The sequence below is a fragment of the Heterocephalus glaber genome, unplaced genomic scaffold, assembly GCF_053883595.1.
Source record: "Heterocephalus glaber isolate CG9 unplaced genomic scaffold, H.glaber_assembly_v1.0 deba00001688, whole genome shotgun sequence".
In the NCBI taxonomy this organism is placed as follows: Eukaryota; Metazoa; Chordata; class Mammalia; order Rodentia; family Bathyergidae; genus Heterocephalus; species Heterocephalus glaber.
In genome coordinates, this window is record NW_028258413.1 from 2,624,692 (window position 1) to 2,638,555 (window position 13,864).

The 13,864-nt window shown below is 47.3% G+C and overlaps 1 protein-coding gene across 6 annotated transcripts in view; it reads right to left on the minus strand.

Moving 5' to 3' along the window:
* Positions 1-1,656: 1,656 nt before the first annotated feature.
* Positions 1,657-13,864, minus strand: part of Egf (epidermal growth factor) — a 67,273-nt gene continuing 55,065 nt past the window's right edge. The window contains exons 20-25 of one of the 6 annotated variants that reach the window (XM_087198745.1): positions 13,621-13,765; positions 9,483-9,650; positions 8,733-8,852; positions 8,156-8,273; positions 5,235-5,340; positions 1,657-2,723 (exon numbers count right to left, since the gene is read on the minus strand). In XM_087198745.1, coding sequence (XP_087054871.1) covers positions 2,527-2,723; positions 5,235-5,340; positions 8,156-8,273; positions 8,733-8,852; positions 9,483-9,650; positions 13,621-13,765 — 854 coding nt within the window. In that variant the 3' untranslated portion in view covers positions 1,657-2,526. Of the gene's footprint in view, positions 2,811-2,852; positions 4,797-5,234; positions 5,341-8,155; positions 8,274-8,623; positions 8,853-9,482; positions 9,651-13,620; positions 13,766-13,864 lie in introns of those variants that run through there. The other 5 variants (XM_087198744.1, XM_087198747.1, XM_087198746.1 and 2 more) reach the window with 5 other exon arrangements.

Here is a 13,864-nt window from a genome sequence, read left to right on the forward strand (position 1 = left end):
AGAAATATAAAAGTTGATTCCTTTCCTGTTTTAAACCACATTAAACACTTTTCCAGCTTAATCCATTTTCATGTTCATAGGTCTAATTTACTTACTTTAATTACTAAACAGTATTCCACATTAAAATAGGCCACCACATTTATTAGTCAAGTCACCATTGATAAATATATGTGTGGTTTCCAGTTTTTTGGTATTAGGAACCCTCTTGTTTACACCTTGAGTTAACCAGCCACGAGAATTTTTCTAGGACGACTATCTCAGATTAGAGGTGTAAAATCCGAACATGTTCAGCTGGGCCAGGTAATGCCAAAGTGTATCAGTTAGTAGATAGTCCATATTCTTGCTAAAACTTGGATTTAACTAACTTTAAAGTTTTGCCATTGGCTGGGTGTGAAATGGTATCTTCTTGTGGCTTCATTTTGTGTTGTCCTGATGATTAATGTATGTTCATTATTCATTTATATTTACCATGGAAAAGATGACTGATAATTTGGTATTTGTGTTTCTTCTACTCATTTTTCTATTGCATTGTTTCTTACTGACCATTGGAAGTGTTTATTTATTTTAGATTTATATTCTTCCTTGTCAGTTATCTATTGAAAATTTCTTTTAAGAGCTTAACTCTTATAGTTTTATCTTCACTGCGGCATATTTTTAGGTGCAAAAGTTCCTGACTTTTAATGATAACTTATTGATATTTTCATTTTCTTTCTTACCCCACAAGTTATTAAAATGCACTCAAATTCTTCTCTAAGATTCACAGTTTTACCTCCTAAATCTAAATTTAAATTTAAATGTATGTACTGCATGAAGAATCTGTTTCCTTCTTTTGTAAATGGACAACCAGAGGCAGGGATGTAGCTTAGAGGCACCGCACCTGCCTGGCAAATTGAAGATGCTGAGTTCAAAAAATAAAAACAAAAACAAAACAAAACAAAACTGAATAGATAACCAATCTTCTTAGCTGCATTTCTTAACAATGCACTCTTATCACACAGAATTATGTTCTTCAATCACCTGTAAAGATTCTCTATATAGGTCTTTTTTATTTTATTCATCTACTTGTCTGTCCTGCAATAACCACACTTTGTAGTTAACTATTGCTTTATAATAATTTCTGAAATCGGATAAATCAAGTCCTCCTTCTTAATTCTTCACAAGTAATTTTCAGTTGTTCATATTCACTTGTATTTGCCCGCGTATTGGCTCTTTCAACTGTTTTTCATTTTTTGCTGTATTTTAATGATTCTATTTAGAATCATTTTTACTTCTACCTGAAAAAAACTCCATTCAATATTTGTATTGGTGCAGATCCTTCACTGTTTTTTAGGTTTTTATTATTAGTGTCTCTTTTACCTTCACTTTTGAACATTTTTGTTAAATATACAATTCTAGTTCTTTCAGTATCATAAACATATTTCTAGTTTTCTCCAGATTCATCATATCCATCAATTAGTCATGTCGTATTGTTGTACATTTGAAAGTAATGTTTATTTCTAATGGCTTTTTGAAAGCTTTACAAACTGTAAGCCAAATGAACCCCTTCCCTTCCAACTTCTGATGTGAGGTATTTTGTCTCAGCAATAAGAGAAAAGTAACTAACACACAGTACAAGCTTGGCAGATCACAATGAACTACTAGACCAAGGGAGCAGTGTAACTTCGATGTTTCATACTGATTTTATTTAAATAATTAGATGAAGCTGATGGTTATCCATAACAAAATAAAATTAATCAGGCAATTTGCTTACAATGTCATATTTAAACATAAGTGAAACTTCTGTGCAAACACACAAAGGAGAATTTACCACGTTCATTGTGAATGCTGAGAGGGAATGGACAATAATGCTTAAGAAATACTGAGGGCTTAGGGAAATACTTTTAAAATTAAATGTTTTCATTCAAGGATTTAAAAATATAAAAATAAGTAATCTAATTTTGAAGAAATCAGGCTCTAAGTTACTATACTTTTCACCAGCTAATCACAATTCTTTCTGCAAAATTATGAGCATGGATTACACCAGCATGGTAAATCAAACGGCTGCAAGCTGTTTTAACAGTAACCATAATAGTCCAACCAGTTTTTGAGACTGAGCTAAAAGTTCTCTTGATTCAGATGAGAGAAATTACTTTATCATTGACTAAACCAGTATGATTGCCTGCTTTAATCCCAGATTTCTTCTGAGGCTGCAGCAAAAACTCCAAAAATCTACCCACACTGACTACTGAAGACAAGAAGCATGCGAAGCACCGCTGTGTCCTGCTCTTCTGACCAGTGACCTAGTGATTTCCCTGACTGTCCTTATTTGAGAATCTGCAGTGGGGTGCGCGAAAGAAGAAAGGAAGCACAACTATGCGTCTATCTCCAGGCCACTGTGTAGGTGATCACCAGAGACTGCGGAACCAAAATCTGTAGAATTCTTCTAGTTTTGAAAGAAAAGACGCTGTCCATTGGCAGCTTGTTCTTCCGTTTAATTCCAGTTTTCATGCTCCAGGTGGCGCGGTGGAGCTGGGCTCTTTGTTGGCATCATGGGTCAGCTGACTGGAGAGGATGGGGCTTCTGAACCCCCACAGCGAGGGGCTTTGCCACATAGGAGGGGAGATGAAAGCTTCGCTCCATGACCTGGGGACCAGGTTCCTTATCGCTGGACAGTGGGGCCCAGCGGCCTTGCTCTGTGCCCACTCCACATATGTGGGGCTCCTGTCTCCACAAAGGCAGTTGATCTGACCCGACAGAAACAGAATTTTCAGTACTCACATGAATCATAAAGTCCCGCAGAAGAGACTGATAATAGTGGCTACAGCACAAGCCTAAGGTAAGAAACACAAAAGGAACTCATTCCCAAACTATGCTGAACTGAGCTTTTAAAAACTGAGATGGTCCTGGTTGGCTGAGTCCAAGACTGCACCTGGCTCTGCTCCGGAGCTCTCTTTGTGCACTTCTGATGCCCCCACCTGGACTCTGAGCGACTTGGGATCGAGCTCTGGTTTTAAACACACTGGCATTCCTTTCTGCCATGTGGTCCTCTGCCCCTAGCTGGTGCTCTGCACTTGACCTGTGCCAGCTGGCAGGGAAAAGTCAACAGAGATGGCTCTGTGGATCTTCTGCTAGTGCTGTTGCCATGGCTTTCCAGGTACAGGGAAGGGACTGGCTCAGAGCCAAAACCGACCTGTGTCTCCTTTTCACTCTACCTCCTAACCCAATCTTTAGGGACTCTTTCACTACAAGCATTTCCAAGACATCTAGACAAGGGCTGGGGATCTAGCTCAATGGTTCCGTCACCTGCCTTGCAAGCACAAGGTCCCGAGTTTGATCCCCGGTACCAAAAAAAAAAAGGGACAGCTAGACATGACCAGGGAAGTATCACTCATACTGGGACACAGACAAGTGGCCCCCCAAAAGTGGGTCAAATTATAATAGAGTGAACAAGGAAGCAGACATTCAAGCCAGGCACGGCGGTACACTCCAGTAATCCCAGCCTCGGGAGGCTAAGGGAGCAGGGTCCCAAGTTCAAGGGCAGCCTGGACTACATAGCAAGACCCTGTCTCAAAAAAGTAAACATTCTAATCTATCCCTGAGAGGCAGGCTAACAATAAGTCCTTAGTTTTTTTCTGAGTGTAACTACATTCCCATCAAATCATTGTTCTATTGTTGGGCTTGCAGTTATACATACCTCTATTAAAAGTACCTTTATTAGGAAAAAATAATGTGCTTTTAGCTGCTCAAGGAAAAGTAACTATAAGATATCTTGTGACTTTCTAGCAGTGCCACGAGTAGTACCAAAAACCCAAGCAACTTCTGAAAATACTAAATTATTTAATTATTCAGGCAAGAGTAATGGTATATACTGTATATAAAACTCTATTAATTACACCTTTCATATCCAATTTTTAAATGTACCTTAATATATAGGCCTTGCTCAAATTAGGCAATAAAGTTGTACTGAATTCATTATTTGGGGATACACAGCAGCATATGTATAGAAGTGGAATTCAGAATGAGTTTTCCAGACTAAGAAACCTACATCCTCTATAAAGAAATCTGAAGAAGCATATACGGTAAAAACCATGAAGGGAAAGTATCAGAAAATGTAAGTAAAGCTGCTATTTTAATGGCTTCCTTCATCAGCAGAACTGTTTTTATTGGCTTAAAGATTCTCTACGCCTTTCCAATGGATTATGACACAAAGCTTGTTCTAAAATATCCTCTCGGATGTAAAAAAGAACAATGATGCCAGAGGCCGAAGCCCAAGAGATTTATCATAATACAACTCCTGGCAAAAGTCTTCTATCAAAGGATATTTAACTCTATTTCTACCTGAGGCAGATTGAGTTCCCAAGCAGCCTGAGAACCTGGGTTGATTTTATGCTTCCTCGGTGGCCTGGCTGGACTTCACAGACAGCCTGGGATCTGGCTGAAGCCCAGCCCCTGCTAAGACTCACACCTCTGAAATCCCCAGGACAAACCCTGGATCAACCTGTATCCCAGGAACACTTCCCACTAGAACATGGGACACACTTTCTTGGAGCCACTTACAGAATCGTATCTGTGTAAGTCCCAGCCCCCAAGAAAGACCGTTAAACTCCACATAATCAAAAATAAAGAGCCACTGTGAACTTGCTCAAAACGATCTAGCAGACCACTGTATTACTAGAGTTCTGAGTGAACGTGGTTAGGGTGTAGATTGGAAATGTCCCCAGAAGTCTCACTTATTCAGAAGCAGGGCCTTTGGAAAGTGGTGAGATCATGGCGGGTTCTGTATTCTTTGGTGGGTTGGTCCATTGGTGAGTCCGGAGCTGTGCAGGTGGGAGGCAAGGACTGGAGGGAGGAGGCGGGTCATCATGGGTCCTGACCTGGGGGTGCATCCGTGTCCCTGGCCGCCTCCCTCCTTTCAACTGTCTTTCTGGCTGCCATGGGGTGAGCAGCTTTCTTCCACTATGCCATTTCTGCCTCAGTATCAGCCAACTACGGACTGAATTCTCTGAAACCATGAGCCAAAATACACCTCCTATTTCTGTAAGCTGTGGGTGTCGTGTATTTTGTCCCAGCAACAGGAAAGTGACTCCACACACGGTGCCCTTATATAACAGCAATGCACTCAGATCTGTTTCTCTAAAGCTCCACGGCATTTCAGTACAGCCCAGCTGCTCACGGCTTATATAATTTTGTTTTTGTGGTGAGATGAAATTTCTCACTGGAAAGCACTCAGGATCCAGGTAAAGATAATCACTTACCAGGCTCCAGGGAGGGAAGCTGGCCAACATCTGCCATCTGGCCATTCTTGCCAGACGTAGGATGACTCACAGTCCTGAAGTTCTGATCTTCCTTTAAGACCACGAACTGCAGAAAAGACAAGGGAGAGGAGGTATTGTTATAATTCACAAATCATCTCGGTAAGCATTAATCACGGTCTATGTGCATCCCACGGAAGATGACAGTTGGGAAAACCCTTGTCAAATTTCTCTCTCTGGCTAACGAAAGATTCCATTTTTGATTAGAAATCTTGAGTTACTTTCTACTAAAGCAATTAGGAAATGGGGGGCGGCAGTCCTGGGGGTGGAATCAGGGACTTCGCAATGAGCCACGCCCCAACCCTTCCTGCATTTCTCACTTGAGACGGGTTTACTGTGATGCTGGCTTGGCCAGGCTGGGCTTGACCGTGCCATCCTCCTGCCTCCCCGAGGGCAGGATCACAGCCGTGGGTCTCCAGGCCTCGCTATTACCAATATTTTTACCACAGAATCTATCCCAATTCTAGACTCCTTGGGCCATGCACCACTGGGTGCTACCATTTTACTGTCAGTTGTGCACTGAGTGTTCTAAGCACTGCCCATTGGCCTGCCTGTAGCAGCATATGAATCTCCTACAACTTTAAACACACACTCACACACACACGTATGTACAGTTCATTTACGTGTACTACCAACTTCTGAGTAATTTGGGGTCACAAGTAAATACTAATAACTGAAGGTGTGAGCACTCCTCTGTAGGGGCCCATGAAATATTTTCTCATGGACAAACAGCATCAGAACAGAAATTCTAAAAGGGAGGCCCAGCAAACACTTCTCTTTAGTCAACAAAATGATTGCTTTGGCCATGATGTGCATGGCCCAAGGCCGCTATGCAGGCCGGGCAGGCGCTGGCTCACCCTCCAGCCAGGTTAGGTACTAAACAGGTCGGCGGTAAAAGGCAAGAACAGAAGTGACCCATCTCCAGGACCAAGCCCTCCTCTGTGCATCAGTAACCCAGGCGGGGCTGCCCACGACCGGGACGGAGTGCACTCGCCTGGTTCCGAAACGGGGCCTCCACAGCAAGGGGCCCGGAGCTCAGCAAGGTGTGGAAAAGCGATTAGGAAGAAAAACCCGCTCTGCCCACGCTTCCCACTGAGACAAGCGTAGGAAGAGGAGATGAGCATGGAGTTAATTAGGGAGAGGGAGGGACACGTGTAAGAGGAGGGGACTCTCACGGACGCGCGTGCTCATCTCCTCTCCCACGGCACTGACCACTCGGTCCCTCCTCACTCACGGCCGCTCTGCAGCAACACTGCAAAGCCAGTGCGGGACCTGCTGGCTAAGGGCGCAGGCCCAGTATTTCCGGCTCAAATAAAACTCCGGCCCTCTGCACTGCCAATTTTCCAGCCCTGTGCTGCTCTGCCGGAAGGACCCGGGCTGCAGAGTTCTGGGCTGGGATGGGGAAGCAGCTGACGGAAGCAGATTTGTTGCTGCTCTTCCCTCCCAGTTTGGGTGCTCAGCTCTCCCCCACTGGCCCTGGCATCCGCCGAGCAGCTGGTGAGGCAAGATATGACTGCGGCTGGGAGGACGGGGCCCAGCAGGTACCCCGTGGCAGCAGCCAGTGCCTTTGATTGTGTTTCCTTCCTCCCACTTATTTCAATGACATGAGTCAAACCTGGAACCCAAAACCCACATGAAATACCTTGCAGACTGTCAGGTATGACGTGGGGGACTTAGAAACCCAGCCGCGAGGCCTCAAAGACCCGCGCACGCTCGGGTAGCTCAGTCCTCCTGAGAGGGGAGGAGGGATCTCAGGGACCACCTGCTCCGAGCCCTGGTCCTGGGGAGGACGCTGAGGTCCCGCAGAGCTCTTAGTACAGCTGGGACTCACATTTCTTATTGCCTTTCCACCCGCATGCTCAGCTCAGCTCCGAGGGCCTGCAGCAGTGCGAGCCTAGGAGAGGTCTCCGGGAAGGAAGGCCAGGTGGAGGCGGGGAGCGAGGCGGGAAGGCCGAGGGGAGGACCTCAAGCACTGCCGTAGCCCGAGGCGTCTTCCTAACAGCGCTTCCCCAAGGTTTCAGTCCTCCCCCGGCCTGATACCCATTCCACCCACCACGGGTAACCCCAGCAGCACCCGCGGACTCGGCCAAGGGCTCCACCTACAGCATGGAGAAAGCCCGCCCTGTCTCAGGCCGCCCTCTAGTGCTCGGAACTGGTCACTGCCGCGGGTGATCACAGCCCTACTGCGCCCACTGGAAAATACCCAGGGCTGGCAGAGCGTACGCTGGGTCCCAGTCGATTCGACTCTGGATTAAAACTTGGGGTTTCATTGTAAGGTGAATTTAGACATTCTGATTTTTTGTTAAATCTGGCAACCATTTTGTTACTAAAGTTTATGGACTTAAAATGTGTGCAGGAATAGAAAAAGTAAGACAACCAGAAGCATAATTTGGAGTTTTTAGGATACCCATCTGAAAAGGATCATTTAGGGCCGGGGATTTAGCTCAGGGGTTCCACTGCCTGCCTTACAAACACAAGGTCCCCAGTTCAATCCCCGGTACAAAACAAAACAAAACAAAAAAACCTTATGAAAAGGATCATTTAAAAAATAGGGGAAAACGTCATACAACACATTTTTAAAAATCTAAGTTACAGGACAAAAGTGCACAATAGAAAAGAGCTACCTACAGCTCTTGCGCCATTGAACTATGGCGCTATTTTAGGCCATCAGACCCCCTTCATGTAGAACACAGCTCCCCCATGCACCCCCAGGACTCTGCTCGTGGGGTGTGGCTACAGGGTCAGGACCCCAGTGGGGAGCTGTGACGATTCCAGTCCCTCTGAGCTCTGTGAAGAAGGACAAAGGAATGAACGGGGATGCATGACAAGCCAGTTCCTAGCTCCATCTACTTCGGTCACATTACCCAAGGTTGGGGGCAGGCAGACACCCCAGCCTCGCCGTCGGCCGGCCTCCGACTGCTCACGTCTCTGCACGACTCCTCATAAGGATTCTTCGGGGTTTTCAGCGCCAGCTTCTTCATCCTGAGATAAAGCCATGATCTGAGACAATCTCAGAATAAAATAAAGCACTCATGGCACTCACTGATAGCCGAGGTCAACTGTCTTAGCATAAATCCATCAATACTGCGGTACACACTCAGGAACAAGCGAGGTGTGGTCAACATATGTGGTGAATGTTTGGCTAAAGAAGACGCATTGCCACGAATCCCCCTGACCATCCCGCCCAAACACACCCCATCGTTTCTGCCACATTCTGAAGCAAGAACAATGGAATAAGTATGTTTAAACCAGGGACAGAGAGGAGTGTTTTGAAAGGGATTAATGGCAATATGTCTTCTCCTGTAGTACGCTTTTAAAATGTAAACATTCACCATATTTTTCAGTCACGCCATGAGCTGAAAATGTACAATCAGGATCCAGAGCTCATGCTCTCAGCCACTGCCCCAGGACGTGGCAGGACCTTGGGTGAGAGCAGCTTGCCTGACGTGTGGAATCTTCCAGAACACGAGGCTGCTGGCCCTGGAGTGGCTGTGGGTAAATGCGGCTGAGTTTGCTCTGCAGGCGGCAGTGGGTTCACTGTATAATCCCAGAGACCTGCACCTGTGAGTGAGGGGGTCTCATGTTCTTAGCCATAAAATGATGCATTGAGCTAAGTAATTAGAGTCACCTTCAGCCCCCCATTTATGACCCCCTGATTTTGTACAGCACGATTGTAACACGCACGAATGTTCTGCAGTGCTGATAGAGCACTGAGTGTCCTCCCCTCTAAGGATATGGAAGCCGACTGCTGCTGTGCTGGGTAGCAGAGTGTTAGTTCTTAAAAATTACATGTATGTTCCTGATGGACAGTTTTAAACTGTTAACCCTAAATTACTGAAGACACAAAATCCAAGGACCAGAAGCGACTTTCTTTAACAAAACCTAGTATTTTGCGGGCAGTGAACTGGACAGAAGTCAGCTGTGAAGACTTGTGGCTCTGAGGCATGGGGTGGAAAATTGCTGTGCTCAGTGACAGCCACACACTGAGCAGCGTGGGACCCAAGCCCAGGACAGACCAAGGACAAGCAGGCTCTGCCGCCAGGCATGGTGGCACCCAGGGCTTTCAGAAAGCTGTTATTCCACCTTTTCAACGTGGCCAGTGTGGAGCCGAAGCTCAGCCCAAGGAGCCGTCAGACCCTTCCCTGGCCGGGCAGGCTTAGACAGCTGGAAGCGCGGACGGGCGGAGGTCACCTGTAGCAGCGTGCCCCCCACAGCCCCAGGAGGAGCAGCAGGACCAGCGCCACCACACAGATGGCTGCCACCGTGACGTCCCGATGCTGCCCGTGGCCGGCGTGGCGCAGCTCCCACCATCTGAGGTCTCGGTGCTGGCAGCGCTCCCCGACGTAGCCGATGACACAGCTGTGACACAGACAAACAGCGTCAGGGACCGGCTGATATGCTGGTTTCCCCTCCCGCCCTCCGTGCAGCCCACTGCTAGGAGGGCCATGGACGCCCTCAGGGGTCGGCCAGCACCGGGCTTTATGCCGCCCTGTAAGGCACTGCTGCTCACACTGATCGGCCAAAGTCCTGGGAGCCACCTCTTAAACCAACACAACAGCCCTGCCATAAGGGCAAGAGGGTGCTGGGAACAAACGCTGGGCCAGGTCCTGGCAAGCACAGGTCGAAGGCAGAGTCCCCCACTCCCGCTCCCGCTCGCCCTGGCCATGAAGGAAGAACGCGTGTGGCCGAACAGGAAGCACAGTCCAGGCCGGGGACGGGTTGGCCCCCCCCTTTCTAAAATCACTGCTGGCCCCAGAGAAAAAGTGCCAGTGGTGATGCACAAGCATCTGCCTGTTTTCTTCAAGGGGGGAAACAATATGGAAAAGAACAGTGACCCTCATTCACAAACGTGTTCCTGTCCAATGAGCAGAACTGTTACTAGAATTAGCAGTGACCAATTTACTGTTAAACCTTTAAGGTGCGTAAAACAGCGCTGCCATCTACTGGGAATGCTCATTTCCAGAAATGACTGGGACTTCTGCAAACAACTGCAGTCCGTTACTCTTTACGAGGGCGCCAGCTTGGAACACACCTGTTACGAGTCTTTCCTGTGGCCCTGCACCCAACATCACCCACCCGTGTTCCCAAGTCACTGCAGAGGCTCCCAGTGGGACCTGGACAGAACTCCAGGGGTCTGTGCTCCAGCCCCTGACATGTCCACTTCGCAGGAGCTGGAGGCCACTTTCGGAGACGGGAGGGGAGGAACCAGCCTGGCCCCATGCTAGCTAGGCACTTTTCCTGGTTTCCTGTGTTTTCGGTTTTTTTCAGTGCCGTGGATTGAACCTGGCCCCTTTGCACTGAGCTACATACCTAGCCTTATGTTTTTGAGGCATGATCTTGCTAAATCACTAAACTGTCCAGGCTGGGCTCAAACTTTTGATCCTCCTGCCTCAGCTTCCCAGAGTGCTGGGATCACAGGCGTGCACCACCATGCCTGGCTTACTCATTTACTGTTTGTTTGTTTGTTTTGTGGTACCGGGATTGCTTTTTGCTGGTGTGTCCCCATTTACAGGTGAACAGACTGAGGCTCAAAGAGGACAAGGCCACACAGCTAAGGAACGACAAGTGTGAGTCAATGGTTCTCCCACCTTATCCCGGGTTTCCTGGGCGCTGCCTTGGTTCTCACTGTCCTGTTACAGCCAAGTGGCACGAAAGCCCAGCAGCCACTCGGAAACGGCTGGGTGCTAGCAGGCCCCACCCGAGCTTCTCAGAGACTTGGGGTCTTGAGGAACACGTCAGTCACGTGGCCAAGAGTCGGGCTCAGACAGCGGAGCCCTGAGCTTCCCCGGCCAGGCCACAGGTGGTGGGAGGGCACAGCCCCCACCGCTGTGATTGCTAATTGGCTCTGCTGAACCAAGCAGAGGTCCTCAGCCAAGTAAGTTCCAGTCTCCACGGCCAAATAATTAGAACACATTTGAGCCTAAGTGAGGGTAAGCAAGGCTTCTCAACGGCGCGTACGCCACGAAGCAAGCGTTCCTCAGACTGATGTGGCCACGTCGCCCTGACCTGAAGAGACAATCCGCAGCCCTGCTCTGAGGTGCAGGTCTGAGGGAGGCCGCCCGCAGCCAGCCCAGATGGCCCAGGACTCTGCGCTCTGGGGGTCGGGAGCCTCCTGGGGCCTACAGAGCCACTGCGGCCCCACTGCCCCTCCACGGGGGCTGGCAAGCCCTCCTGAGGAGCTGGCTTTTACAGAATTAATAAAACATAGGGCTAAGTCAGCAGGGCAGAAGGAGGGAGGGGTGAGTTCTTGATTAAACTGCACTTGCACTAAATGTACAACTCTGACCGAGTTATGGTTCAGTTGCCTGGATGCTGGCAGGAGTTTAAAGGCCGCTGCATGGGCTGAGGATTTAGCTCAGTGGTTCCACCACCTGCCTCGGAAACCCAAGGCCCTGAGTTCGATCCCCAGTACCAAAAATATAAATAAATAAATAAATAGATAGATAAAGGCTGCTGCAGCCGAAGGTCCTTCAACATGAGCACCATCTCCAGCACATCATTCTGTAGTAACTTATGCCTGAAACATTATCAGGGAAACGGGATATTTTCAGCAGGGTTCAGTGACAGAAAAGGAAAAGCAGTGTGGTGCTAAAGAGCTCATCAATCTTTAACGATCAGCACTGCCAGATCCAGATGGAAATCCTGCACCACCGGGCACTTAGCCCCACAGCACACTCACTCTTTGTAGTGGAAGAAGTTAAATCTCACGGAGGAAAACAAACCGTGACCGAGTACACGGCCAGGACATTTGCTTTTGCAATTTTGTTATTTGGGAGGATAAGAAACAATGAACCAATAAAAGCAATTTGATTCTTAATATTAAAGAGTACCAATTATGAGGATAACTATTGTATGTTGTAGATTTATTTTAGGTTAGAAAATCACAGAAAATACAGCATCTGTTCACAAGGACCCGAATATTTTATGGCCCCTTCTTCAGGGACAGAGAAAATTATCAGTGGATCAGGAGTTGAATCAAGGGAGATGTCTATCAGGTCCCTCATGTTGCTTTGAAAATACAGAAGTAATTAAAAGTAAAATCTGGTGCAGAACTAGAGGCTGTGAGTTTGGGTTTTACTGAAGGCTCCACAGGAAAGGTTTTCCGAGTAAGCAGGACCACAGTGCCTCAAAGCGGAAGAGTGACAGACAGGTTTTCCTGAAATCTCCTGGTCACCGTGACACATTGCTTGCTGTGAAGCTCTTCTCGGGGGCAAAAAGAGAGCACAAAACAGCAGCTGCACCCCTGCAACGGTTACCAAGAAGGCGCCTGGAGAAAATGATTCTCGGGAAGCGGAAAAAGACATGATTGGTTTCTTATTTCTCTTGGTTTTTAATTTTAAGAATCAGAGGCGATTAGTCCAATGTGAGTATGTACCATGCTTTTGTAACTCTAGAAACATTTTGTGGATGCTCCACATATTTGGCAGAAAATAAATCAGCTTTAAGAAATTCTCCAAAAAATGTTTTTCATCCAGAATAAGAAATTTAATCCCCAGACTATACTCCAGGTAATACCAAGTTATTTAAGTAAAAACATCATCAATTCCTTAGATTTATATTTCTCTCTGGTGCCTGGGGGGAGGTGGTGAGATGCAAAGTGTGCATGCGCGCACACACACACACACACACACACACACACACACACACATATTTATGCATGTGTATTTCCCGAAGAAAAATCTAATTGCAGGGAAAAAAAAAATCTTCATATGAATTTTGGAGATCAGTAAATTGAGGAAGGAGGATAGAGAGCTGAAGGCTAGCCTGGACTACATAGCAAGCCTGAGGTTTGCCTGGGCTCTACAGCATCACTCTGTCTCCAAAAACTTTTTTTTCCTACAAATTAGCTGAAAGTCATTGTTATGGCTTGAATCCAGAGGTCCCCCCAAACCCTCGTGTGCTTATAGGTGGGACTTTTCAGAGCTGGTTGGATCTAGGGTGTGTGACGGTGGGATTAAGGGTGCATGGCACTAAGTCACTTCACTGACCATTTTGGCATACATCTGGGTGTGGAAAATGGGGATCCCCCTCTGGATGTGGGTGACACCACCCAAAAATCTGGTAGTTGAGATGGGATAAAAAGGAAAGGGAGGCTTGCTGCTCACTGCCTTCTGCTTGCCATGCCATGGACTGTTTCTTTTCTGCCGTGCCACCCTGCCTTGCAGTCAGCCATCTATGGGCTGAAACCTCTACAAACTTTGGGCCAAACTAACCCTTTCCTCCTTTAACTTGTACGTGTCAAAAGTTTAGTCTCAGTAACGAGAAAAGTAACTGAGACAATCATGGAATGCAGTATCGTCTCTGCCATCAGAGAGCCAGCCTGACTTACTTGCAGGCGTAGGTGTCTACTGCTTCGATGTACATGCACACTCCGCCGTGGAGGCAGAACCCGCTGTGTGAGGGGGGACATCCCGGGTAACCATTTCTGACCAGACCGCCGCCATCTTCCCCAAGGGGAGGGGTTGAGGTCGACTCTGGAACAATCAAAAGCAATAGTGACTTGGGGTACTGGTATCAGGACTCGTTTCTGCGAACAATGTGGGATCCAGTGTCTTTTTGTGACAGTGGCAATA